General features: G+C 60.9%; 4 protein-coding genes across 8 annotated transcripts in view; 2 read left to right on the top strand and 2 right to left on the bottom strand.

The window, feature by feature from the left end:
- SCN8A (sodium voltage-gated channel alpha subunit 8) overlaps window positions 1-8164 on the top strand; it is a 178051-nt gene extending 169887 nt beyond the window's left edge. For all 5 annotated transcript variants that reach the window (XM_049102407.1, XM_049102405.1, XM_049102406.1 and 2 more), the window contains exon 27: window positions 1566-8164. In XM_049102407.1, coding sequence (XP_048958364.1) covers window positions 1566-2713 — 1148 coding nt within the window. In that variant the 3' untranslated portion in view covers window positions 2714-8164. The remainder of the gene's footprint in view (window positions 1-1565) is intronic.
- TMDD1 (transmembrane and death domain 1) lies at window positions 7856-9993 on the bottom strand. Its single transcript, XM_049102408.1, has 2 exons — window positions 9468-9993; window positions 7856-9392 (listed from the first exon to the last, which is right to left on the bottom strand). The coding sequence occupies exons 1-2, from the start codon at window positions 9967-9969 to the stop codon at window positions 8986-8988; spliced, it is 909 nt and encodes a 302-aa protein (XP_048958365.1). The 5' UTR covers window positions 9970-9993; the 3' UTR covers window positions 7856-8985.
- A 2228-nt stretch (window positions 9994-12221) lies between these two features.
- Window positions 12222-23011, bottom strand: part of FIGNL2 (fidgetin like 2) — a 28752-nt gene continuing 17962 nt past the window's right edge. The window contains 2 exon segments of the mRNA XM_025458839.3: window positions 12222-15903; window positions 15905-16794. Coding sequence (XP_025314624.1) covers window positions 14746-15903; window positions 15905-16783 — 2037 coding nt within the window. The 5' untranslated portion in view covers window positions 16784-16794 and the 3' untranslated portion in view covers window positions 12222-14745.
- LOC112667275 (basic proline-rich protein-like) overlaps window positions 18547-23011 on the top strand; it is a 37086-nt gene continuing 32621 nt past the window's right edge. Inside the window, exons 1-9 of the mRNA XM_049102824.1 lie at window positions 18547-18552; window positions 18754-18816; window positions 19140-19249; window positions 19993-20023; window positions 20669-20747; window positions 20844-20999; window positions 21583-21818; window positions 22044-22151; window positions 22227-22334. Of these exons, the coding sequence (XP_048958781.1) occupies window positions 18547-18552; window positions 18754-18816; window positions 19140-19249; window positions 19993-20023; window positions 20669-20747; window positions 20844-20999; window positions 21583-21818; window positions 22044-22151; window positions 22227-22334 (897 nt within the window). The remainder of the gene's footprint in view (window positions 18553-18753; window positions 18817-19139; window positions 19250-19992; window positions 20024-20668; window positions 20748-20843; window positions 21000-21582; window positions 21819-22043; window positions 22152-22226; window positions 22335-23011) is intronic.

Genomic DNA, 23011 nt, shown 5'->3' with positions numbered 1-23011 from the left:
ACTTAACTGCATCTCATCCCTTTCTGAAAGTTAAGGTTTTGTCCTAGCTTGAAAAGCTCACTGGGGCACCTGGTGGCTCATTCAGTTAAGCTTCCAACTCTTGGTCTCAACTCAGGTCATGATCTCAGGATCATAGGATCGAGCCCCACATCAAGCCTTGCATCCAGCCCTGCGTTGGGCTCTGTGCTCAGTGAGGAGTCTGCTTGAGAGTCTCTCCCTCTCTAAAATAAATAAATCTTTAAAAAAAAAGAAAGAAAGAAAATGAAAGGGGAAAAAAGCTCAAATAAGGGGATTGCATAACTTTCTGCGGTTCACTACCCCCAGTTGTTATGAATCAGTAGGGTTGAAAGATATTTCCTTATTCAACGTAAATCCTTCCTGTCAGTGGAAGCTCATGTCTTGTCAGGGCCTCACCAGCAAGAGAAGGCACTGAAGGAAGAGAGCATGCCGTTGTCTTCCCTTCAGCTACCATGTCCCAACCTCTACGTGTCCTCTTTCGTGGCCCTTCATTGGGCTCCCACAGTTGTTCTGCAGTGTTAAGGGCAAATGGTCCGGCTAAGGTGGACCCCCAGATAAACAGAAACAGAAAAAGGCCCTCTGATTTTACATGGTCACCCTCTACTGTTCTATCCTACTTATGCCTTAACATTTTCATCTGCTGCTGCTGTTTCTGATTTATGGCTTTAAACACAAAATCTAGAAGCTCTGAGGTAAAGCCACTCCTGAGAGATCCCTCTGGTTTTCTAGGCTATTTTGGCAGGGTAGGGACATGGGACAATAAGAAACCAAAAATGTCTTTTCAGAGCCAGCAAGAAGATACTTTGAAAATTAGTGGCATAGTGGAATAACTAAGACACCACAGCCAGAGGGTCGCGAAGTCCTGGGTGGCGCTGGGACCACGCATTCACTGTTTGTGGATACGGAAATTCGCTAGCATTTTGGAGAAGAATCAGTAACACCTCAGAAAGTCACACAGGCACAAAACTGAGAAAAACTACTTGTTCTTGAGTGGGAAAACATAAACGAGGACCTATTCGTGAAATGGAATGCTGTTCAGCCGTAAAAATGAATAATCCAGAATTATTTTAACACCAGAGGTCCATCTCACAAACATAATGCAAAGTCTCAAAATTAAGTTAGAGATCTAAAAAGCTTGCTCTAACAAGATAGATACAGTATAATTCTTTCAACATAATAGGATGCTACGATGCTATCATACTATCTATCTGTGATAGTTATGGATTCATACGTAGCAAAATTATGAAGAAACTGGAATAATACTGCACCATCTCCCGGATTGTGGTTGAAGAGAGGAAGCAAATTTGGCAAAATACTTGCATCTATTAAATCTGGATGTTAGGTGCATAGATGTCTATTTTATTGTTTTCTCTGCTTTTCCATATGTTTGAAACATGAGATTTTCTTTTTTCCTCATGAGAATTCAGACTCAATGGCAAGGCACTCATTCTATGAAGTCCTTTGAACTTAAGGGCTCCAGTGTCAGGTGACCTAAGAGAAAGGGGTCTCCAGTCTCAGTAACATTTCTTCTTCTGTCCTCTTCTTAGGAATGTTCCTGGCTGATATAATTGAGAAATACTTTGTTTCCCCAACCCTATTCCGAGTCATCCGATTGGCCCGTATTGGGCGCATCTTGCGTCTGATCAAAGGCGCCAAAGGGATTCGTACCCTGCTCTTTGCCTTAATGATGTCCTTGCCTGCTCTGTTCAACATTGGCCTTCTGCTCTTCCTGGTCATGTTCATCTTCTCCATCTTTGGGATGTCCAATTTCGCATACGTGAAGCACGAGGCTGGCATAGATGACATGTTCAACTTTGAGACATTTGGCAACAGCATGATCTGCCTGTTTCAGATCACAACCTCGGCTGGTTGGGATGGCCTGCTGCTGCCCATCCTAAACCGCCCCCCTGACTGCAGTCTGGATAAGGAACACCCAGGGAGTGGCTTCAAGGGAGACTGTGGGAACCCCTCAGTGGGCATCTTCTTCTTTGTAAGCTACATCATCATCTCCTTCCTAATCGTCGTGAACATGTACATCGCCATCATCTTGGAGAACTTCAGTGTAGCCACAGAGGAAAGTGCAGACCCTCTGAGTGAGGACGACTTTGAGACCTTCTATGAGATCTGGGAGAAGTTTGACCCCGATGCCACCCAGTTCATCGAGTACTGTAAGCTGGCAGACTTTGCAGATGCCTTGGAGCACCCTCTCCGAGTGCCCAAGCCCAACACCATCGAGCTCATTGCCATGGATCTGCCAATGGTCAGCGGGGATCGCATCCACTGCTTGGACATCCTTTTTGCCTTTACCAAGCGGGTCCTGGGAGATAGCGGGGAGTTGGACATCCTCCGGCAGCAGATGGAGGAGCGGTTCGTGGCATCCAATCCTTCCAAAGTGTCTTACGAGCCGATCACGACCACGCTGCGGCGCAAGCAGGAGGAGGTGTCGGCTGTGGTCCTACAGCGCGCCTACCGGGGACACTTAGCGAGGCGGGGCTTCATTTGCAAAAAGACCACTTCCAATAAGCTGGAGAACGGAGGCACACACCGGGAGAAAAAAGAGAGCACCCCGTCCACAGCCTCCCTCCCGTCCTATGACAGTGTAACTAAACCTGAGAAGGAGAAACAGCAACGGGCGGAGGAAGGAAGAAGGGAAAGGGCCAAAAGACAAAAAGAGGTCAGAGAATCCAAGTGTTAGAGGAAAGCAAAAATCAAATATTGTACAGATGTAAAACTCGCAAGTGAAAGATTGTTTACAAACTTCCTGAATATTATCAATGCAGAACAGCTGTGGAGACACTTTAACCTGAAGATCTATACCAAACGTAGTCTGCTTACCATGTAACACGGTTGCATCTTGAGCAGTGACCTGCCAAGGGCCAAGGACCCTGCTCCCTGGACTCACAGATTTTCTAATGCTTGGGCAGGTGGTTACTGCATGTTCCACATCAGTCAATGCAACTTAGGACAAAACCAACAGGATACAAAAACCAGAGGAGAGGCTGCCGGGACCAGCATATTTCCGTTGCAGCCAAATGGATTTTATTTTTTCATTTTGGTGATTCTCAGAAGCAGAAAGCATCACTTTAAAAGTTTGTTTGTTCATGCAAACTATATTTGCATTCTTACATTAGTTAAGCTAAGCAGCAAAAAGAAAACACACACACACACACACTCACACTCACATCTAGCCCGTGTCATTCAATTGTCAGTTTCTTTGACATAAACCGCATCTTCTCCACATGGGCTTCACGTGGTTTGGAGATGGGTGGGGGAAACAATCAGGTTTCTTCAGGCTGAGGAGGACTTGCTCAGGCCGATTCCAAACATTGTGCTCGTTCAATGCGTAGAAATGATTTGCATGATGGCATGCCGTGATCAGAAGTCATGCATGAGAACCATACACCACAGGACACTACTAATCCTGTCCCCTGCACTGGGTCAGCCTTTGGACAGGACCCAGCCCTGCACCGTTCACTGTATTTGGAGAAAAAAAAATGGTAAGAGTTCCATACCCGCTGCAATTCCTTATGAATTCTTAGAAGTCTTTCATACACCTTCTGGGTAGGGAAACATAACCAACCAATTGACCACCACCACCAACAACAAAAAACAAACCCAATCCAACAAGCAGATGGATCCGTTGTGTGTATATGTTTAACAGACATCTCTAACATACAGCCATTGTTGCACATTTTGAAAGATGAACTATATTTAATGCTGCTCTGTGTCCCTTCCATGGGGAAACTTTGATCTTGAATGGCTTGTATTAATAATGTCACTGTAAAACCAAATCCTAGGGCTAAAAACAAAAAAATCAAAAAAAAAAGTTCATTTGTATTGCAATATTTATGATGATCGTTTAGCCTTCATACTGGAGAACTGACACTTATTTGGGGCAGAGATAAAAGTGCTATTCAAAGTGGCATGTTATCTCTAGGGGGCAATTTGGGGAACTTAAAACAAACTTTCCTTGGGGGTTGGGGTGCTCACTTCATTCAGTGTCATGTCCTTCTGCACTGTGGCTTTCTCCGGGCTTGGCTCCAGCTGGAGAGGGGTGCAGATCTTCTGAACAGGCCTCTCCCTTCTACAGAGGGGTTGTCACAAGCTCACACACTGCATGATTCCTCTTGCCTCCATCTCATTTTTCCACCAAGCAGGGCTTCCCTTACCTACAGCGGTGGGTGAGGGCAGCAGCACTGGGGCTGTGGCTGTGGTTTCTTTTGTGTGTTATAGAACAAATAGTCACTGGTGGGACCTGAGGTAGAGATGGAGCCGCCTCTGAACCAAGCCCACCTGGTTTCTTTATTGCACTGACGCTCATGAGAAAGCGACTTAATATTAATTCTTAAGACGTTCCAGCTTCCCCCAGCACATTTCCCTTTCAGCCCAGTTGTGCTGCCTGCTTAGCGACCTGCCCATTGTCATTGGAGGGTGGCTTTGGGGGGAGCACCGTGTCTTCCGATCCATCTCCCGCTTTAGGGAAGACAGTAGTCCAGGGGGTTCTCATCTGATGACTAGAGCCCAAAGCCAAGATGCTGCAGTTGGATGTGTCAGGAAGTCTGTACTAGGAACGAGGAGAGACTTGAGCATGCAAACCAAATCAAAATAAATTCTTCCTGAACCATAAATTAGAGGGGGACTAAGAGCACCCCGTAATCAGACACACCAATCTGCCTTGCAGTAGAAGCACTTTGGTGTGAGCGTACCATCCACCTGACTAGTTTTGCGTAGAACAAACCACAGCAAGGCAGTAAGCAGAGCTTTCTATCTTGTTGGACCATCAGAAACTCTGCCCAGCTCTTGTAAGCCTGCTTCTGCGGCCTCCTCCGTAGAACTTTTGTACTACACCCGATACCAGGTTGGGAAAGCATTTCTCTCAGTGACCCTGCTAACTGCTAGGACGAATGTATAGTAACATGTACAGGCTACATCGTAAACAGCACAAAACAGAAGCTGACATGTGTGGCTATTCTTTTTAAGAGAATTATAAATACTGTAATATATCATTTTATTTTATTGGCATGCCTTTTTGTAAATACAAATTATTAACTTATTAAATAGGAAATGGCTTCTGGCTTATGCCATTGTCATGTTTATTTTTATTTTTTATACTTTTCTTTCTTCTTAGAACTTAGATGCTGTCAGCCAATGTACATCCCCAAACCAGACAGACAGACAAAAAATTTTTTATTGCTAATGGTCTTTTCCAAAACAACAAAAAAATATATATTTTTGTTCCAATGTGCAATAAATTCTAACCACTTCTATGCAAGATTTGGCTAAACTTCATAATTGTTCTTAGGTCTTGAGATGGGCAACAGAGCTATAAGATCCCGCTCGGTACCCCCAAGTGCTCATGCTAGTGATGTCATTAAGCTACTAGAGCATATTAATGAGGTTTTTCTAAGATCTGACCTTCCCCCTCCGCCCCCCGCCCCCCAGCAGCTATCTCCTCAGTCGCACACACATGGGCCTTGGTATCTGACACCCATCAGCCAGCTTCATAGGGAAGAAGCCACCCCTACTCTATCTGATGTTTCAACATTTTTTTTTTTTTTTAACTTTTCCTACCTTCTTTTCCCTCACCCGCCTCCCTCCACCCACTGGCTCGCTCACGCTCACTCACCCGCCCTGCTCCACACTTCTTTGGTAGTAAATGACACCATCACCAGCAGTTTACACCCGCAGTTAACAGGCATTGAACTGAAAGAATCAGTGACGACGTTTTTTGTCCGCCTTCACTGAGTGGGTAAGTGGCAACGCTTTGCCAAATATTAACGAAGCCAATCAAAAAGCAGCAGCAGCCACAGTATCACTGCACATATATATATATAGATATATAAATATAATATAAATATTTATTTTTTGTAGCCAGGTCCTTGGTGCAGTATTTATACTCCACAATCCACCTTTAAACAAAGGACAAAAAGCAAAAAGACGCGTGTGATGCTGTTAATTTAAAATGCAGAGCCAAAGCCACTGAGCAGCAGCTGACCCGGTTGCTGGTTTGTGTGTGAAAAACACTTTCCCCTCTTCTTTCCTTAACCTCCTTGTTGCTGAGGCTGAGGAGACTCCATGACTTAAAGCAGAGGGCGAGAGCAGCAAAACCATCCCGAGTCAACATGACCTACTCCCACTTCTCTAGATGAGCCACTTTTGGCATCAGAAGTTGACTGGGGAGACGTAAACAGAAGCTCCCAGTCAGAGCCCCTGGAACGACAGTGCCCAAAGTTCTTTTCTTTTCCGCCGCAACCAATGTAAACTTGTAAAAGACCACTAGTGAAGATTAGTGTATTAGTGAATGCATGGAGGCCAACACTGCTCTAAATGAGACATGATTTTAAAAAAAAAAAAAAAGTACATCACTACTATAAGCCAAAAGGAAACAAAATAAAAATGACCCTTTTTACCGTACAAGGGAAGCCTGTCTTGGTGTCCGTTTGTTGCTTGACTCTCCCGATTCTTGAGTCCTGGGAGGGGTCTGGGAATCGGGACCTTAGCCCGTTTGGGAGAAGGAGGGGAACAGGAGGGAGAGAGATCAGGGTCTCTCGCAAGGTTGTGGCCGAGGCGGAGAGATTGGAGAGAAAAGCAAGGTCCTGCCCCCCACATCCCCCGCCCCTCAGGGCCCCCCACCCACCCACCCATTGCACGTGGCGTCCTTCCCCCTCCCGGGCCAGTGCTTCAGGGCCCACGAAGCCCCCTCTTCACCAGTCCTCCTGGCAGCGCCCCCAGAGATGACGTCAGCCCACCCAGCCCGGCGGCCTCACTTCTGCCTTTTTCACCAGTATGTTAAAAAACAAACAAAAACAAAACTAAAAACAACTATCCTGATGCCCCAAAGCTCGGCGAGCGCGCTGCCTCCAGTCTCCACTCTGCTAGCTAATGCTGGGCCCTGCCCGCCGCACCCCCACGGCCAGTTCGTGCAGGGGAGAGGGGCGCCACTCCCCCAACCCCGCCCTGCTTTGGGGACACCCGCTCTGGGCCGCATCTCCCGTCCAGGAACACTCTCAGGAGGATTTCGAAGTGCCCACTCTAGTCCGCTCCGGAGAGAGATGGCTGGTAGGTCAGTCCCCCCCCTCCCCTGGGCCCCAGCCCCCAGGCCTGCCGGAGGGGAGCTTGCCATGGCTTGCGACTTTGTGACTTGAGTCCCGGGCATCTTCTGTAACGATGCCTCTTTCTTTTCTCAGATGTTGCCCAAAGTTTTGCAAAAAGCTTCGTTCATTTTCAGGTACCCCCACCCCCTAAAGAGTCGGCTGCAACTGGCCAGCCAGGGGGACGTCAGGAGGGAGGAGGAAGTCTGGGTCGGGAGGGGCCCAAGGTGTGCACCGAGGCCGCCCTGTGGCCCAGCTCCGTGCTTCCTTGGATTCCCTTTCCCAGGCGACCGAGACTTCCTCCACTGAACCGCTCCTGAGGCACCCCTGCCCCTGCCCCCCACTGCTGTTTGCTGTACATAGAGGCCAAGTGGGGGTGGGGTGGGCGGGTGTGCACGTGTGGTGTGTGTGTGTGAAGAATGTATATAGGTAAAGGGGAGCGTGGTCCAGTGGTTCCAGAAAAGGGACAGAACTGTGTTCCATCCCCAGCTCAACCACTGGCTCGCTGTGTGGCCTTGGGCAAGTCACTTAACCTCTCTGTGCCTCAGTTTCCTCATCTGTAAAATGGGGATAATAATACTGACCTACCTCACAGGGGTGTTGTGAGGCTTTAACTAAATGTTTTGTAACGTGTTTTGAGATACAGAGGCAAAGGCACTAGGGAAGGGCCAAGTATTATTTGGACTTAAGGAAGATGAAATGGTACATAAATGCTGCTATTCTGAGAGCCATTTTAAACTGCACTGCTCCAACCACCCCCGCTTCTCATCACCAGGACAGCAGGTCGAGAAAATGTCTTTCCTTTCACTTGCTTCTGGGGTTTGTGATTATTCTAGACACTTAATTTCTTCCCCTTGCTGTATCTCCTCCTTCCCTCACCCCCTCGACTTGTTCCCTGTTCCGTTTACGCGGAAATGGCAGAAATGCTTGAGAAATGAGAATGCATAAGTGGATTGGAAGTTTATAGTCTGAAATTTCAATTTTACTTTGTACTGTACATCTTTTTACTTTAGAATTTGCAATAAAGGGTTACGTCAATCTTGTTTTCAACTCTCCTCTTGGACTGGCCTGTCTTTCTGTCATTGTTCTCACACCCAAGCCCCTCCACCCCCCGGGGTGCATGGGGAGCCGAGCTCTCCCACCCGGCCAGACCCCCACAGCTGTCCTCTTTGCCTTCCCTGTGGCAGGGGACGGAGTCGGAGGGCTCACCCAGGCCCGGCTCCCCGGATGGGCAGGGGGGCCCCAGCCTCCCAGGTGGGTGGGACAGGTTGGGGCTGGGGTAGGGTGGGGGTCACTGCCCCCTGCGGGAGGTCTGGCCTGAAAGGGGAGAGCAGCTTGCAGGCAGCAGCCGCTGCAGGCGGGGACACGCTGGCTGTGCCACCCTGCACACTGCAGCCGGGCCTCGGGGTGAACTGCAGCTCCACGTCTTGCTCTTGGTCTGGCCTCACCGGTCACAGGTCACTCCGTGGAGTTCAGCTTTCGGCCCAGGCAGCTCCGGTTCAAAGCCCCGCCTATGCCACTAGCTACGTGGCCGGTTTCTTCCCGTGCACCGGGGGTGGGGGGGGTGGGGGGGGTGTGCACGCCGGCTTTCCTCGGCCCCAAAGACCGCAGGGGCCCCTTGGCGCGGGCCTGGCAGAGTCCGCGCTCACTCAGCGCGAGCTGCCGGTGCACGAGTTTCTGCGAGGGACGGAGGCGCGAGCTGCGAGCGGGAGGGCCGGCCTGCGCCCCGGTACGCGGGCACCCAGCCCCCCTCTCCCACGGGCGGCCCCGCGGGCGATGCGGCCGCTTCCAACAAACCGACGCCGGCTCCCCGCTTTGTGTATCTCCAACGTTTATGACCCTGCGAAGGCCGCACGCGGCCGGGCTGCGCTCCCGGTCACAGCCGGGGACACGGGGGCGAGGGGGCGCGGCGCCCCGGTGCAGCCCAGGCCCGCGGCGGCTCGAGCGGCCCCGCAGGCAGCAGCGGCCTCGCCTCCCGCCCGCCGCGCGCCCGGGCCGGCCTGCGCCGGGGAGGCCCGGGGTCGGGGCCGGGGCCGGGGCCGGGGCCGTCGCCGCCCGTGAGCCACAGCGTGAGCGGGATGAGCAGCGCCCCCGCGCCCAGCGCCCCCACGAAGCCGGTGGCCAGGCCGAGCGCCAGGGGCCCGACCCAGCCCGCCGGACTGCGCGCGTACGGGGCCTGCGGCAGGCGCTCCACGATCAGCTGCAGCGCGTCCCAGTCCGGCTCCGGGAGCGCGGCGCGGCGGGGGCGCGGGGCGGGGGCGGGGCCGGGGCCGGGGGCGGGGCCTGAGGCCGGGCGAGGGGCGGGGCCGGGGCCGGGGCCGGGGCCGGGGCCGGGGCCGGCGGGCGGCCCCGGGTCGCGCAGGCTGGACTTGCGCAGCTGCAGCGTCGCCTGCTGGTGCAGGTTCTTGCCCAGCTCCCGGGCCACGTCGGGGCGGCCGCTGCGCCGCAGGGCCCGGGCCACGCGGTCCCAAGGCAGGGTCGAGGCCTCGTCCACCAGCCAGGCCGCCAGCGCCTGCCGGCAGCCCTCCGACTCCCCCGCCGGCTCGGCCGCCGCCCGCCGCGCCCGCGCCCGCCCCCGCCGCAGCCACCGCCACCGCCACCGCCCGCCGGGAGGCGCGGACGTGGGGCCCGGTGTCCGGGGGCGGGCCAGCCGGTCCTCGGAGAGCCGGGCCAGCTCGGCCTCGACGTCCGGCTCCGGAGTCTTCAGGAGCGACTGGAAATGGTCGCACTCCTCCGGGGTCAGCAGCTCGGCCAGACGGACGGCCGCGTGGGGGCCCATGGCGTCCAGGGTCCCCGCCGGGCCCAGCGCCCAGCCCCAGAGCGCCAGCGCCAGCGCCAGCGCCAGCGCCCGCGCCGCCATCGCCCCGCCTGTGCTCACCGCCGCGCCCACTGTGGCCGGAGGAGCTCCGAACGCCCGCGGGTGGGGGCGGGGCGGCCGCGGGGTGGGGGCGGGGCGGGGTGGGGGAGGGGCGGGGCGGGGCAGCCACGCGGGGCCCCCCAGCACCCGGAAGCCAGAGCTGAAAGCAATTGCGGGTGGGGGTGGGGGTGGGGGGACACCCGGTCCCCCGGGAGGCTGGGATCCCCGGCCCTTGTATGGAAACACCTGCCTGAGGCCGGGCGCCCGTTGCCAAATCGTCCACTTCGGTGACGATGCATTTACCAGCCCTCAGCTCCGGCACAGGCCCTCGGCCCCTCGCCCCCCGTCACCCAGCGCCCGATCCCCACCTCTCTGGCTGAAGACCAAACGCTTAGAGACCCAGTGACGCCCGTCCTCCCGCAGGTGCCTGCGCACCCTCACCCCTGGATAAGGCTCGCCCTAGGCGCCCCCTCCGCCCACCAGGGCCCCACTCGCCAAGCCTGCCTCTGGCTCTCCTTTGGATCTTGGCCTGCAGCCTCCTGGGGAAGCCCCCTGGCCCCGGTGCCCTCACCCCTGCAGTAGGCGGCCCCCTCCTCTGCTCCTACTGCCCCTCCTGCTGCAGCTCCGCCTTCCTACTGTCCCCTCCTTTGGGCCCTAAGGTCCACCTGTAGCAACTAGTGCAAAGCAGGTGTTGAGTGAAGATCCGTTGGCTCAGTGTGTGAATTCTTAACATGGGACTCAGGCCCTGTCCACTCGTGACCTTCATCTCGGCCTCAGCTCTTCACCGGGCCGGTGGGCGGGAAAGGTCCCCAGGAGGCAGGGCTGCACGCCCAGTGATTCCTCCAGCCTCTCCCCTCAGCCCCTGCCGCACCCCTGCCCGCACTCCCCACCCTGAACAAATCACACCTATGGCACTTTCAGGCCTCCCTACCCGTCCAGGAAGTTAGGGACACCCCGCCACCTCCTCCCCACGGCACACCAGGGTCCGGGGCTCTCGCGGGCACTCTTGAGCTAACCTGTTTGGGTTTTGTTTCTGGTTTCAAGGGAGCCTTTGCATCCTCCACTGGGACGTTGGTCTGGAAATTGATAAATTGAAGGACTTACCCAGCATTTGTGTCTGCCACATACCAAGTACTCTCCCAGATGGGAGCACATGAAATTTTTATGTGGGGTCCTCCCCCCGCGCCCCGGGCAGCTTGATCCGTTTATTATCAGGTGATCCATTTGTGAGCTCTCCTCACGGCCTGTCGCGGGCACGGTGGCCGTGCTTCCCATCCCCGTGTCCTCAGCGCTACACCCACAGGGTCCGCACAGGCGAGGTGCGTGATAAACCCACTAGGGCGTCGGGGAGCTCCGGGCCCCCAAGGGCCACGAGGGTTGGCGTCGTGGAGTCCCGGGCAATGCCCCGGAGCCCCCGCATCCAGGCTCGCGGCTGCTTCTCCCCGAGGAGAAACTGCTTGCTGGGCAGGCTCTCCCCGAGGGCTGGCCCGGCCCCCTGGACGCCCAGGGTGCGCCTAAGGCCTGAGCCCACACGCGTGGGCGCGCACCGCTCCCCACGGCCTCTGCGGCCTGGGCGGCTATTTGGCTTAGAGCATCGAGGACCTCCGGAAGCTGCGGCCCCACGCCTCCGACAGGCATCGCCTCCGACAGGCATCGCCTCCGACAGGCATCTCCCAGGCATCTCCGTAAGCCGTTTCAGCAGGATCTTCCTTCCCGGTTTCCTCCGGCTCTCAGCGAGTGAGGAGCTGGCAGAGCGTGGGACTTGGGGGGCGCTGGTGGGCAAAGGGTCCCCCGTGACCCCTGGAGACTGTCCGCCGACCCTGCCCTCCCCCTTCCCTCCCTCCCTCCCTGAATCTGGTCTTGGCTCTAGCCAACAAGGGCTGCTGGCCACATCCTGAGTGCCCCTTCCCCTTCCACCCCCCCTTCTCCATGCATTCATTTCTTCCTCCATTCACTCATTCACCAGACACGTGAGCCCTTCTTTCCCCTCCTACTCTGAGACTCCAGAGACACGAATCAGCCCCAATTCTGAGCCTCTGGGAGCTTAGAACTGCAGGGGGGCCTCCCCTACCCTGGGGCTTTTCACCTGCCCGTGCCTGGGAGCCACTTGCGGTCCCAGAATGAGTAACAGGAGTCCCCAAGTAAAGGACTAGAAGCGCCCACAGGGCCACCCCCATGGCAGACCTGGATGCATGCCCAGGCATTCCCCAGAGGGCCCCCCACATCCTGATGCCCCCCAAGAAATCCTCTGGAAACCACATGTCATCGCTTTAATACTGTGTAATACTTTCTTTTAAAATACAGTCTCTTCTGAGGTAGACAGACCACAACTGCAGAGCATCGTCAGACAGGAGATAAATACGTCCATGTACAACACGCAGCAAAATGAGGTAGAACTGGTTACAGCTGGAGGAGAGGACCCCAACCCCAGGCTGGGTAGAGAAGAGGAGGGCCAGCTTGCCAAGTCTGCCCTCCCCCAACCCCTGCCCCTGGATTCTTTGGTATGCCCCCCCAGCACTGCCGGAGCTGGACCTGCCCTCCCTCCCACCCGCCCAGTGCCCACGAGGTAGGTGCTAGTAGCCTGGGGCTGTCTCCTTGTGCAAAGTTCCCCAAGGCCAGTAGAGGCGGCGGTGGCGGCCCTGGGTCTCCGTGAGCTCCTCCCGCGACGCCCAGCTGCCTGCCTCTTGAAGGGAAGGCTGGGATCCCAACCCCACCTCCCCATGCCCTCCATCCCCCCCCACATACACACACCTGAGAGAACCTCCTCACGCCCTGCTCCCCAAGGGCCCTTCACGGCAGCGCCCACTGCCTGCGAGGCACCAAAGCCCTGCAGCCAGCCAGCTCCGAGGGGAGGGGGCCCTAAAGACCGAGGAGGAGGAGGGAGAAACAGCAGCCTTCCCGTTAGCACCCCTAGGCCCGCACAGGCCCTCAGCACCTTGGCACCTGAAATGTCCCCCATGGACACCTTTCCAGCTGGGAGTGGGAAATGGTACAGAGACTGTAGGAGCTATATGGGCGGGCGAGCAGGGGAGGGGGGAGACAGGAGGGGGCTGAGGACGTGCACCCTACTTCGGAGCAAAGGTCAGAGTTGTGAGATGGGCTCCCTGAGGGGGAGAGAGACAGGCTGAAGCCCCACCAAGGGAAGGCTGCTGGGAAGGGGAGGAACACTGTTCTCACAAGGAAGGGCCCCCAAGCCTGGCTTCTGGTGCAAAGTTTGGGTGGGAAACCCCCAAGGTCAGGGAAAAACAGTGTGCCCGTCTCCTTCACCCTCTGGCAGCCCCCGAATCCCCCAAGCTAGGACCCTGGGGTAGTGAGAGAGGGTTCCTCTGTAACGGGTGCCCGCTCCTCCTTGGAGCCCCCCCACCCACAGGGAACCTGAGGCTGTAGTCGGGTGTGTGCCCACCCAGACCCGTGGCCACACCGGCTTCTCTCTGGAGGGAACACTCCTAACACGCGTCACACTGGACCGCTGCCGAGGGAAGGAAGGACCGCGTGAGACGGCCTCTGGGGGGCCTTTCTGCCCAGGGCACCTTCCCGCTCGGGCCCTCTCTTTCTGGATCTGGGGCGGAAGAGGGGGCAGGGAGCATCCCTCGGGATGGCCCTAAACAGAGAACACTAGCTGGGGGATGGGGCTCAGGAGGAGCGCAGCAGGACCACCTACCTCTTCTCGCAAATCCCACAAACCACTCCCTACGCCCCTGCCTCCAGCCTGACCGGGGAGGAAGCCCTAGAAATACATTCCGCTTCTGTCCCAGGAAGAGCAGGGGTTTCAGCGGGGCTCTGGGTCTTCCTGTCCCCTTCCCCACAACCTTCACTGTCCGGGACTTCTGGGAGCATTTGCTCCCTGGGCAAGGGGGTGGGGGGGCGGGGGCAGGGAACACGCAGGAGAGCAGCCAAAGTCTAACATTCTTTCTGAGGTCAGTTTCTTCCTGAGTTGTCAAAATAAAACGAAAAACAGCAAATTCTACACATCTTACAAAAATAAGAGGCCTAAAATATTAAACAAGCTACATTTCTGGGATTTCCCCCTCAAAACAAACAAACAAACAAAAACCCTTCTTTGGGTGTTTTTTTTCCTTTTCTTTTTTTTCTTTTTTCTTTTTCTTTCTTTTTTTTTTTTTTGCTAGCCCTCCCCCCGCAAGACCCAAGGATACAGCTGGGTGAGGGATAACGGGGTGGGAGGGAACTCCCCAGCCCCTCCTCCTCGGCCCCTGGACTTCTAGATCTCCTGCCAAGGGACGGACACTGCATTCTTTTGAATGAGAAGGACCAAGAGAAACAGGCTGGAAAGCAAGGGATGGGGACAGGAGCACGGGGGTGATGGATGGAGAGCCGGGGAAGGGGGGAGCGGAAGGGAAACAGGGCCAGGGCCAGCGAGCGAGGAGGTCAGTGACAGCGCCACGGAGAGAGAGAACCACGCGAATGCAGGGGGGGAGGGAGGAGGGAGGAGGGAGGAGGGAGGGGGGAGGGGGAGGAGGGAGGGATTCAGCGAGCCGAGACCAGAGGGCCGTGGCGCGGCCGCGGCGGGGGCGCAGGAGTTCCTAGGCCCCGGGGGCCGGCCCGTCCCGGGTCTGCGCAGCTTCCCGTCCGCAATAAATAGGAGAAACCTGAGTACACGGCGCACGTGGCGTCGATCCGCCCGGCAGAAGCACCTTCCCGCCCGCGACGCGGCCCCGGCCGGCGGCCCCCGCCCGCCGCCGCCCTCCCCCGGCCCCGCGAGCGTAAAGGCCACGGTCCCGCGCCGACGGGCGGCTGCCCCCGCGGCCCCCGGGCGCGCCGTCAGTGTCCCGAGCCGTACATTTTGTCCCACTCCACGTACGAGTCCAGGTCCTTGGGGGAGGCCCTGGGGCCCACCTTGGCGAGCGCCGCCTCCAGGTCCTTGTAGGCGAGGGGCCGCTGCAGCCCCGGGAGGCCCGCCCCGGCCGCCGCCTGCCGGCACAGCTGCGCCAGCTCGGCCGCGGAGAAGCCCTGGGTGCCCTGCGCCAGGGCCGCGAGCTCCCGCTCGCTCAGCGCGCAGCCCTGCTGGGCCAGCGCCCGCTGCAGGATCTGGCCGCGCGCCGGGGCGTCGGGCAGCGCCACGTAGAAGCGCAGGGCGAAGCGCCGCCGGGTGGCCTCGTCCAGGGCCGCGGGCCGCGCCGTGGTGCCCACCACCAGCACGCCGTCCGCCCCCGCCCCCGCCCCCGCGCCGCCGCCGCCGCCGCCGCCGTCCAGGCACGCCAGGAGCGGCGCCTGCAGCGCGCCCGCCGCCGCCGCCGCCGCCGCCACGCCGTCGTCGCGGCCCGGGAGCAGCGCGTCCAGCTCGCTGATGAGGAGCACGGAGGGCGGGCGGCGGCGCGCGGCGGCGAAGGCGGCCCGCAGCAGGTGCGCGCCCTCGGCGGCGCCCGGGCCGGCCAGCGAGCCCCCGCGCAGGCGCAGCAGCGTGGCGCCCAGCTGCGTGGCCAGGCAGCGGCCCAGCAGCGCCTTGCCCGCGCCGCGCGGCCCGAAGAGCAGCAGGGTGCGCGGGGGGCGCGGGCCGCCGGGGTAGGCGGGCGGCCGGAGCCGCGGCCACACCAGCTCCTCCTCCAGCGCCGCCTTGAGCGCGGCCTGGCCCGCCACGTCGGCCCACTGCACGGGCGGCCCGCAGTCCAGCATCTCGCTCGCCGCCAGCTCCGCGGGCCCGGGGGCCGCGCCCTTGGGGGGCTCCCCCGGCGGCCCCGCGAAGCCCCCGCGGGGGCCCGGCGCCGGCGCGCGCTCCGGGAACTTCTCGAAGGGCTCGAGCTGCGGGCCGTAGGCGGGGGAGCCCAGGCCCTTGAGCGGGCCCCCGCCGCCGCCGCCGCCGCCGCCGCCGTACTTGGCCGCCGCCTCCTCCGCCGCGCCCGGCGGCTTGGGCCGGAACCCGTTGCCCCGACAGTCGCCGGCGTCCGCGGCGGGGTAGGGGGCGCCGTCGGCCGCGGGGGCCCTTGGCGGGCTCGTAGGCGCACTTGCGGTAGCGGCCCTCGGCGCCCTCGGCGGCGGCCTTGCGCTTCAGCGCCCCGGCCTCGGCCCCGGCCCCGGCCCCGGGGAAGCCGTAGGAGGCGGGCGGGGGCGCGGGCAGGGGCGTGGGCGCCGCCAGGCCCGAGGCCAGGTAGGGGCCCGGGGGCGGCGGCGGGGGCGGGCCCGGGGGCGGCGGGAGGGCCCCGTAGCCCGGCTGCGCCGCGTAGCCCCCCGCGGGGTAGTTGTACAGCGGCCCCGGGGGCGCGTAGCCCGGCGGGGGCGGGGGCGGCGGCGGCGGCGGCGGCGGCGGGGGCTGCAGCAGCGCGGCCGGGGGCGGCGGGGGCTGCGCGCAGTAGCCGGGCGCCAGGTACCCCGCGCCGTAGGCCGGGCCGTACTCGGGCGCCGCCGCGGGGCCTCCGCACGCGTTGCCGGCGTACAGGGGCTCAGGCAGGCCCCCCGCCAAGGCCGGCGCGCCCCCGAGGCCCCCCGAGCCGCCCCCGCCGCCCGGCTTGGCGCCCGCGAGGCCGTCGTGCAGCGGGGCCAGCGGGTAGGGCGGCTCGGGCGCCGGCCAGGCCTCGGGGTCCCCCTTGGCGCCGTTGAGGAAGGCGGCGTCGCCGTAGCCGCCCAGCGCCGGGCGCTCGTACGGGGCGTCCAGGACCCCCGAGTACTTCTCGGCGTAGCGCTTCAGCAGGTTGGACGCCGTCAGGGCGGAGATGTCGTCGTGCGCCCAGGCGTAGTGGCAGCGCTGGCGGCCCGCGGCGGGCAGCTCCAACTTGTGGGCCGGCGACGGGGTCGTGGAGGAGACGTCCAGGTGCTGCTCCGGCCACTGGCTCAGCGGCTGGGCGTGTTCCGGTGTCCAGTGCATCTTCGACAGAGCTGCGGGCAGAGGAGGGGGGGCGGCTGCGGAGGGCCTGCGGGCCACCCTCCAGGGCACCCCCGAGGGTCACCCGCCAGGGCCACCCCCGGGCACCCTCCAGGGCCGCCCTCCCAGGTCACCCGCCAGGGCCATCCCCGGGCACCCTCCAGGGCCGCCCTCCCAGGTCACCCGCCAGGGCCACCCCCAGGGCACCCCTCAGGCCGCCCTCCCGGGTCACCCTCCCAGGTCACCCTCCAGACTGCCCTCCAGGGACACCTGCCGGGGACACCCCCAGGGCCACCCTCCAGGGCCGCCCTCCGGGGGGCACCCCCAGGACCATCCTCCAGGCCGCCCTCTCAGGTCATCCTCCAGGGCACCCCCAAGGGTCACCCTCCAGGGCCACCCCCGGGCACCCCCAGGCACCCTCCAGGGCCGCCCTCCCAGGTCACCCGCTAGGGCCACCCCCGGGCACCCTCCAGGGCCGCCCTCCCAGGTCACCCGCCAGGGCCACCCCCGGGCACCCTCCAGGGCCGCCCTCCCAGGTCACCCGCCAGGGCCACCCCCAGGGCACCCCTCAGGCCACCCTCCCAGGTCACCCTCCAGACTGCCCTCCAGGGCCACCTGCCGGGGACACCCCCAGGGCCACCCTCCAGGGCACCCCGTCTGCGCCACCTGCCTTGCCCAGCGCATCCCAGGATTAAAGCCATCTGAAAATACTTTCCTATGAGACACCTGGCAGACACAGTATGTGTGACCCTGACTTCACCTCGGAGGCAATATGATGGTGGTTTTGTCCCAGCCCCGCAAGCCCTGCCCTCTAGAACGCCGGTCCCGACTTTCAAACCTAATGCAGTTAAGGGGCAGGCCATGGGTGAGACCCCCCCACCCCCCCGCGCCCGCGCCCGCCGCAGGGAGTAGTCAAACCCAGGTGGGGCTCACTCAGTGAGTCCTGCTTGCCGCTCGCCCACCACCCGCCAGGCGTTGCAGACGCACCACCTCAGCCTCCCGGAGCTGCCCGATCGTGGGCAGAGCCTCAGGGTTCCTGGAAAGCCCCCAAGGGCCAACCCGGAGCGTTTACTTCCTCTCCACGCCCTCATCTCCGCCGCCTGAAGTCGGAGCACCCGGGCTCCAGACCCGCTTCTGCACCTGCTGGCTGTGCGCCCAGGCGGCTGCCACCTGCCCCGCACCCCAGACGGGTTTCCCCACGACGCGACACCGGCACTTCGGGGAGACCAGTCCTACTCCAGGGAAGATGGGCCGAAGTTAATACACGTCATAGGAAGCGGGTCACAGACTTGTTTCTGAGATTCCCAGGAACCAAATAACTTTGCAAAACAAAAAAACACCACCGTACTCAAAAGAAGCACAAATGTTGCCGGCAGGGAAGTCTTGGAACTTGCCCCCGTAGACCTCAGGAAGCACACCTGTGCCCTGTAACCAAGTGTCCTCTTGGCCACACGCTTGGCAGGAAGGCTCCGCAGGAAGCTCTCTCGTAGCCCTGAGCACCAGCGGAGGCGCGAGCCAAAGCCCGGCAGACGGGGTTCAGGCCCGGGGACCGCCCTCCGGGCACGTGGCTCCAGGGCTCGGCCTGAATCTCCAGGACTGCCCGGGCCGGGGCATTCCAGGGCCGCTGCGCCAGTGACGACCTCTCAGGCCCAAGCTTCCGATGAGACGCGTTAGACTTACAGGTTCACGTTCTCCCTCCCCGTCGTTAGGGGCGAGCAGTAGGCACCGTGCTGGGTGGGCAAGGGGCAGACCCAAGGGCGAAGGAGATGGTGGTAGGCAGGTGGGAGACAGGCAGGTGGACGACATCCTTCGTGGGGTGCGGAATGGGCCGTGGGGCTCAGGGATATGTGCCTTGCTTGGTTGGGAAGGCCTGGCAGGGGGGCCTGGACTGTGGAAGGTGAGGGGCCAGGTTGGCCAGGCAGGCCTTCAGAAAGCTGGGGCTGGGCTCGCTCACACCCTGTTCCTTCCTCAAGACACTTTACTGCCACCTTCTGGAAAGCTCTGACAATCAATCTACAAACTGCGGCGACCGCAGGGTGAGTCGTGCCCCTCCGGGAGGGTTTGTGTTCAGTATGCAACCCGGGTAACTGTACCCTGCAAGCCTGGCGGGGATACTAAGAAATTGTGGGTCACCGGAGCCTTGGAAGGGGGGGCCCACGGGGGGGGGGCCAATGAGGCCAAGGCCAAGTGGCTTCTGGGGCTCTCCACAGCCGTCCTTAGAGGCAGCAGCCTGTTGAGGCACCACCTCTTGGTCTCGCTACCTCTGGTGGCTGTGACCCGCTGTCAATGGGAGGGGACGCTCTTTGAAGATAAAACCATATTTTCGTCCCCACTGCCCTGAGGAGGGCGTGGGCCGTAGATCCCGAAGCTAAAAAGGGAAGGAGAGTTCTTCGAGGTGTCTCCCCTCCGGCTGGGAGGCGATGCTGGCCACCGGCGGCAGGAGGCTCTGAGCAGAGCCGAGAGCCGAGTGTGAGGGCCGTGGAGGCAGATCCTGCCGAGAGGGGCCTCCCGGGACGCAGGCCTTACCTGGTGGCCAAGGGGGCAACCTCCTGGGACGTCGGACATGGCGAGCGCTTCGGGTCTGCGGGGTTATAACCTGGAAGCTCTGCGCACCCAGAGCGCTGGGTGGCTCAGTCGGTCAGGCGTCTGCCTCGATTTCGGCTCAGGTCGCGACTTCGGAGTCACGAGATCGAGCCCCACACTGTACTCTGCGCTCAGCGGGGCGTCTGCTGGAGATTTCTCTCTCCCTCTTCCCCCCACCCCTGTCTTCTGTCTAGTAAGTCTTTGGGCAGGGGGTAAGCCCGGGTGGCGCAGCGGTTTGGTGCCGCCTTCAGCCCAGAGTGTGATCCTGAAGACCCTGGATCAAGTCCTGTGTCAGACTCCCTGAGGGGAGCCTGCTCCTCCCTTGGCCTGTCTCTCTCTCTCTCTCTCATGAATAAATAAATAAAATCTTTTTTTTTAAAGTATTTTTTTAAAAAGTTCTACAAATGCAAATACTGTGTTCCCAAGGGACCCTAAACCTTTTTTTTTTTTTCCTATTTACTGTTATCTGTGCTTTGGCTCCTTAATATGGAAAAAAGAGATTTGCCCTTGATCACACTTAGCCCTAGCCCGCTGGGGGAAAGCACAACCCCTCCCAGAAGGGCACAGACACAGGGAGGAAGGCTCTGGATCTAGACTCAGGCACACGCACTGCCCTCGCCCCCTGCCAGACCCGCCGCTCCCCTCCGTCTGCGGGCCGCGGTATCCTCCCTGCCCCTCTGGCTCGGCTCCTGCGGGGCCGCAGCAGCCCCCATTCAAGTCCCCACCCTCACGACCAAACATCCAGGCCCGGCTGTCACTGAACAGCTCCAGCTCAGCAATTGTGCACTCAGAGTGGGGCTCGATCTCATGACCCCCAGATCGTGACCTGAGCCGAAATTGAGAGGCAGACGCCTGACCCACTGAGCCACCCAGCGCTCTGGATGCGCAGAGCTTCGAGGTTACCTCCTGTGACCCCGCAGACCCGAAGCGCTGGTCACCAGCCCCGCAAACCTTTCCCCGCAGCTGCAGCCCCACTCGCCTCCCCTGGGATTAGCCCCGTTTAGGGGGCTCCCAGCCCCTCAGGCTGCGCCTTTGGCCTCCCCTCGGTCCCCTGGGAGACTGGCCCTGCCATTCCAGGGGTTCCCTGCCCGTTTGGGCCAGGGGCACAGCTGCCCCCCGTGCAGCCCTCCGTTTTCACCTGGCCTCCACCCACATACACCTCGTAGTGCGGTAGGCCTGAGGGGCATCCACCCAGCCTTGACCCCAGTCCAGCGCCGCGGGACCTCGCCCCATCCGTGAGCCATGCGTCCCCCCACACCGCGTCCGTTCCCTGCCACGGCAAGCTGAGTTCTGTGCCGCCTCCAGGAAGGCCTCCTGGACCCGAAATCCCCCGCTAGCCGCCGGTCCATCCCTCTGCCCCCCCACCTGGCCCCGCTAGGGGTCCGTAAGGCCGCTCACCGGGGGGCGGGAGCAGGCCAGCAAGTTCCGCTGCACTTAGGCACCCACGCTACACCTGAGGCTCCGTCTCCCCCCTTCCCAGGGCAGAACAGGGGGCCGGCCGCCAAGCAAGGACGGCGAGAAGAGGAGAGGACGGCAGCGGGCAGGGGAGGCAAGGAGGGGCCCTGCCCGAGCGCCCGCGGGCACCCGCCCTGGGAGCACACGGATGCCCACGGCGCAGGCCCCGAGCCCACGGGCGGCACGTGCCACCCCCCGCCCCGGGGCCCTGGCGCCCCTTGACCCCCACCCCGGAGCCTCCCCACCCGGAGGGCGTCCTCGGATCGCGGGCCACACTCCGATGCCCCACAGCAGCCGGGAAGGGAGGAAGGGTCCAGGGACCCGTGCTAGGTCGTGGGTTGACTCCAGGCTCGGGGCCTTGTGCGTGACCGAGCAGGTAACTGGCCTCGCTGAGCCTTATGTCTGCATCTGGAAGCGCGTAGCACACGCCTTGAAGAGCGGCCACGAAGATTTTAAAAGCTAATGGATATAAAACATGGGGTCCTGGGTGGGGTACAAGATAGTATGACAAATGGTACGGGTCGGAGCCCAAGCAGTGGCCTCGCCTGGCCGAGTGACTCCAAAGGACTCCCTTGGGCTTGGGGGAACTTGGGAGATGTTCTGTGAGGGAGGTTCCTGTCAGCTCTGAGGTGACCCGGCCCTTCCCAGCACCGGGCCCTAGAGGCAGAGCCAGCCCCCCTTCTGCGCCTTCCACGTGTCCTCTTCCGTAGCCTGCGCGAGGCCTCTATGAGGTAACTACTGCTGTTGCCATCCCCACTTTACAGACGAGGAGACTGAGTACAGGGCGACGAGGACGCCCAACGTGGTACGGCTGGCGCGGCCCGACTCACCGCAGCAGCACGAGCCCGGGGCCCAGCCCGCGGTTCTCGGCCAAGGAAAACCCGAAGCCGAGACAGCCGGTTCCAACGCTCGTTTCCTTGCTCCTAGGGACACACGCTTCTGTATTTGCCTGGGAACGTGGCTGCGCGTCCGCCGCTGGGCATTTGCCCTCAAATCTGCGGTCGGAAGCCTCTGCCTCCGGGGGATCCCGGGCGATGCTCCCCAAGCAGGAGAATTGGCGTCCTCGCTGCAAAACAGCCCGGGAGAAGCTGCCCCTCCTAAGGTCCCCTGCCCTAGGCTGGGCTGACAGGTCCCTATGCCAGGGTGCGACCTTCCGGGGGCTCTCGCGGCCGCCCTGCTGGGGAGGCCACAAGGTCAGGCTCCCGATGCGGCTCTTTCTCTGCAGCGCCCTGAAGCCCTGAAGGCCGACTCCACGCGGAGGAGACTGGGACTCCCCCCCCCGCCCCCCGACTCCGCCACGCCACAGCCTTCAAACTCCCGGCACCCACCCGGGGTAATGCGGGGGCTCCTGGAGGGAAGGGAAGAAGTCTTTAGGTCTCCCTTAAACACCCCCAACCCTTGTGTTTAGGAAGCCTTCCAGGACGAGTGGGAGAAGTGGTTTGTCTTCCAAGTGACCCAAACAGTGCCCCGGGGTCAGCACCCCGAGCCCGGCCTGACACAGGCTGCGCCGGCCTGGGTGATGATACGAGACGCATCTAGTCTTTGTTTGCTGTTCCGGACTCGCAGCGCCCCACGCCCCAGGTGTAAGAGCAGTGGGGGCGCTTCCCCTGTGGCTCTTGGGTTCGGGCCCGGCATTGCCTTGGAGCCATGAAGGTGAAGTGGGGGCGCTACTCAGAAGCCCCTGTCCGGGACACCTGAGCTCATGTCGGGGAGGCGATCTTCGGGAAAGGCCCTGGGTGATCTCCGGGTGGCGGCTGGTTGCCCGAGGAACTGGCCTCGACGGGGTCACACCACAGTCACACCCCACAGCCCGCACCTCCGAGTCCCCTCCGAGGGAGAGGCGCTGGAGGTTGAGGCCAGTCACCAACAGCCAGTGACTTAACCCCCCGGGGCTCCGCCAAGGCGCCTCCGCCACACCCCAGAGGGACAGGGTCCGAGAGCCCCGGGGGCGGGGGGGGGGCACGCGGGCCTGCGGCAGGTGCCTCTGCCGTGTGGCCGCTCCCGAGCTACGTCCTTCTACAATAACCTGGCGACCTGGTAGGAGAACTGGTTTCCTGAGTCTGTGAGCCCCTCCAGGACTGGGTCAAAGCCAAGGGAGGGGGTCCCGGGACGTGGGCCCTGGCCGCAGCCCGGCGACGGCACCCGGCGGACGGCTCGGAGCCCTCACCCTGTGGGATCTGATGCCACCTCCAG

This window comes from Canis lupus, chromosome 27, assembly GCF_003254725.2.
Source record: "Canis lupus dingo isolate Sandy chromosome 27, ASM325472v2, whole genome shotgun sequence".
Lineage (NCBI taxonomy): Eukaryota > Metazoa > Chordata > Mammalia > Carnivora > Canidae > Canis > Canis lupus.
This window is presented reverse-complemented; position numbering and strand designations above follow the sequence as displayed.

Excerpts from the sequence above, each read along its gene's own strand:
- TMDD1 (XM_049102408.1), bottom strand. The coding sequence starts at position 9,969 with ATGGCGGCGCGGGCGCTGGCGCTGGCGCTGGCGCTGGCGCTCTGGGGC. Across the intron at positions 9,393-9,467 it reads GCTGCGCAAGTCCAGCCTGC|GCCCCGCCCCCGGCCCCGGC; the intron begins GCGACCCGGGGC and ends GCCCGGCCTCAG.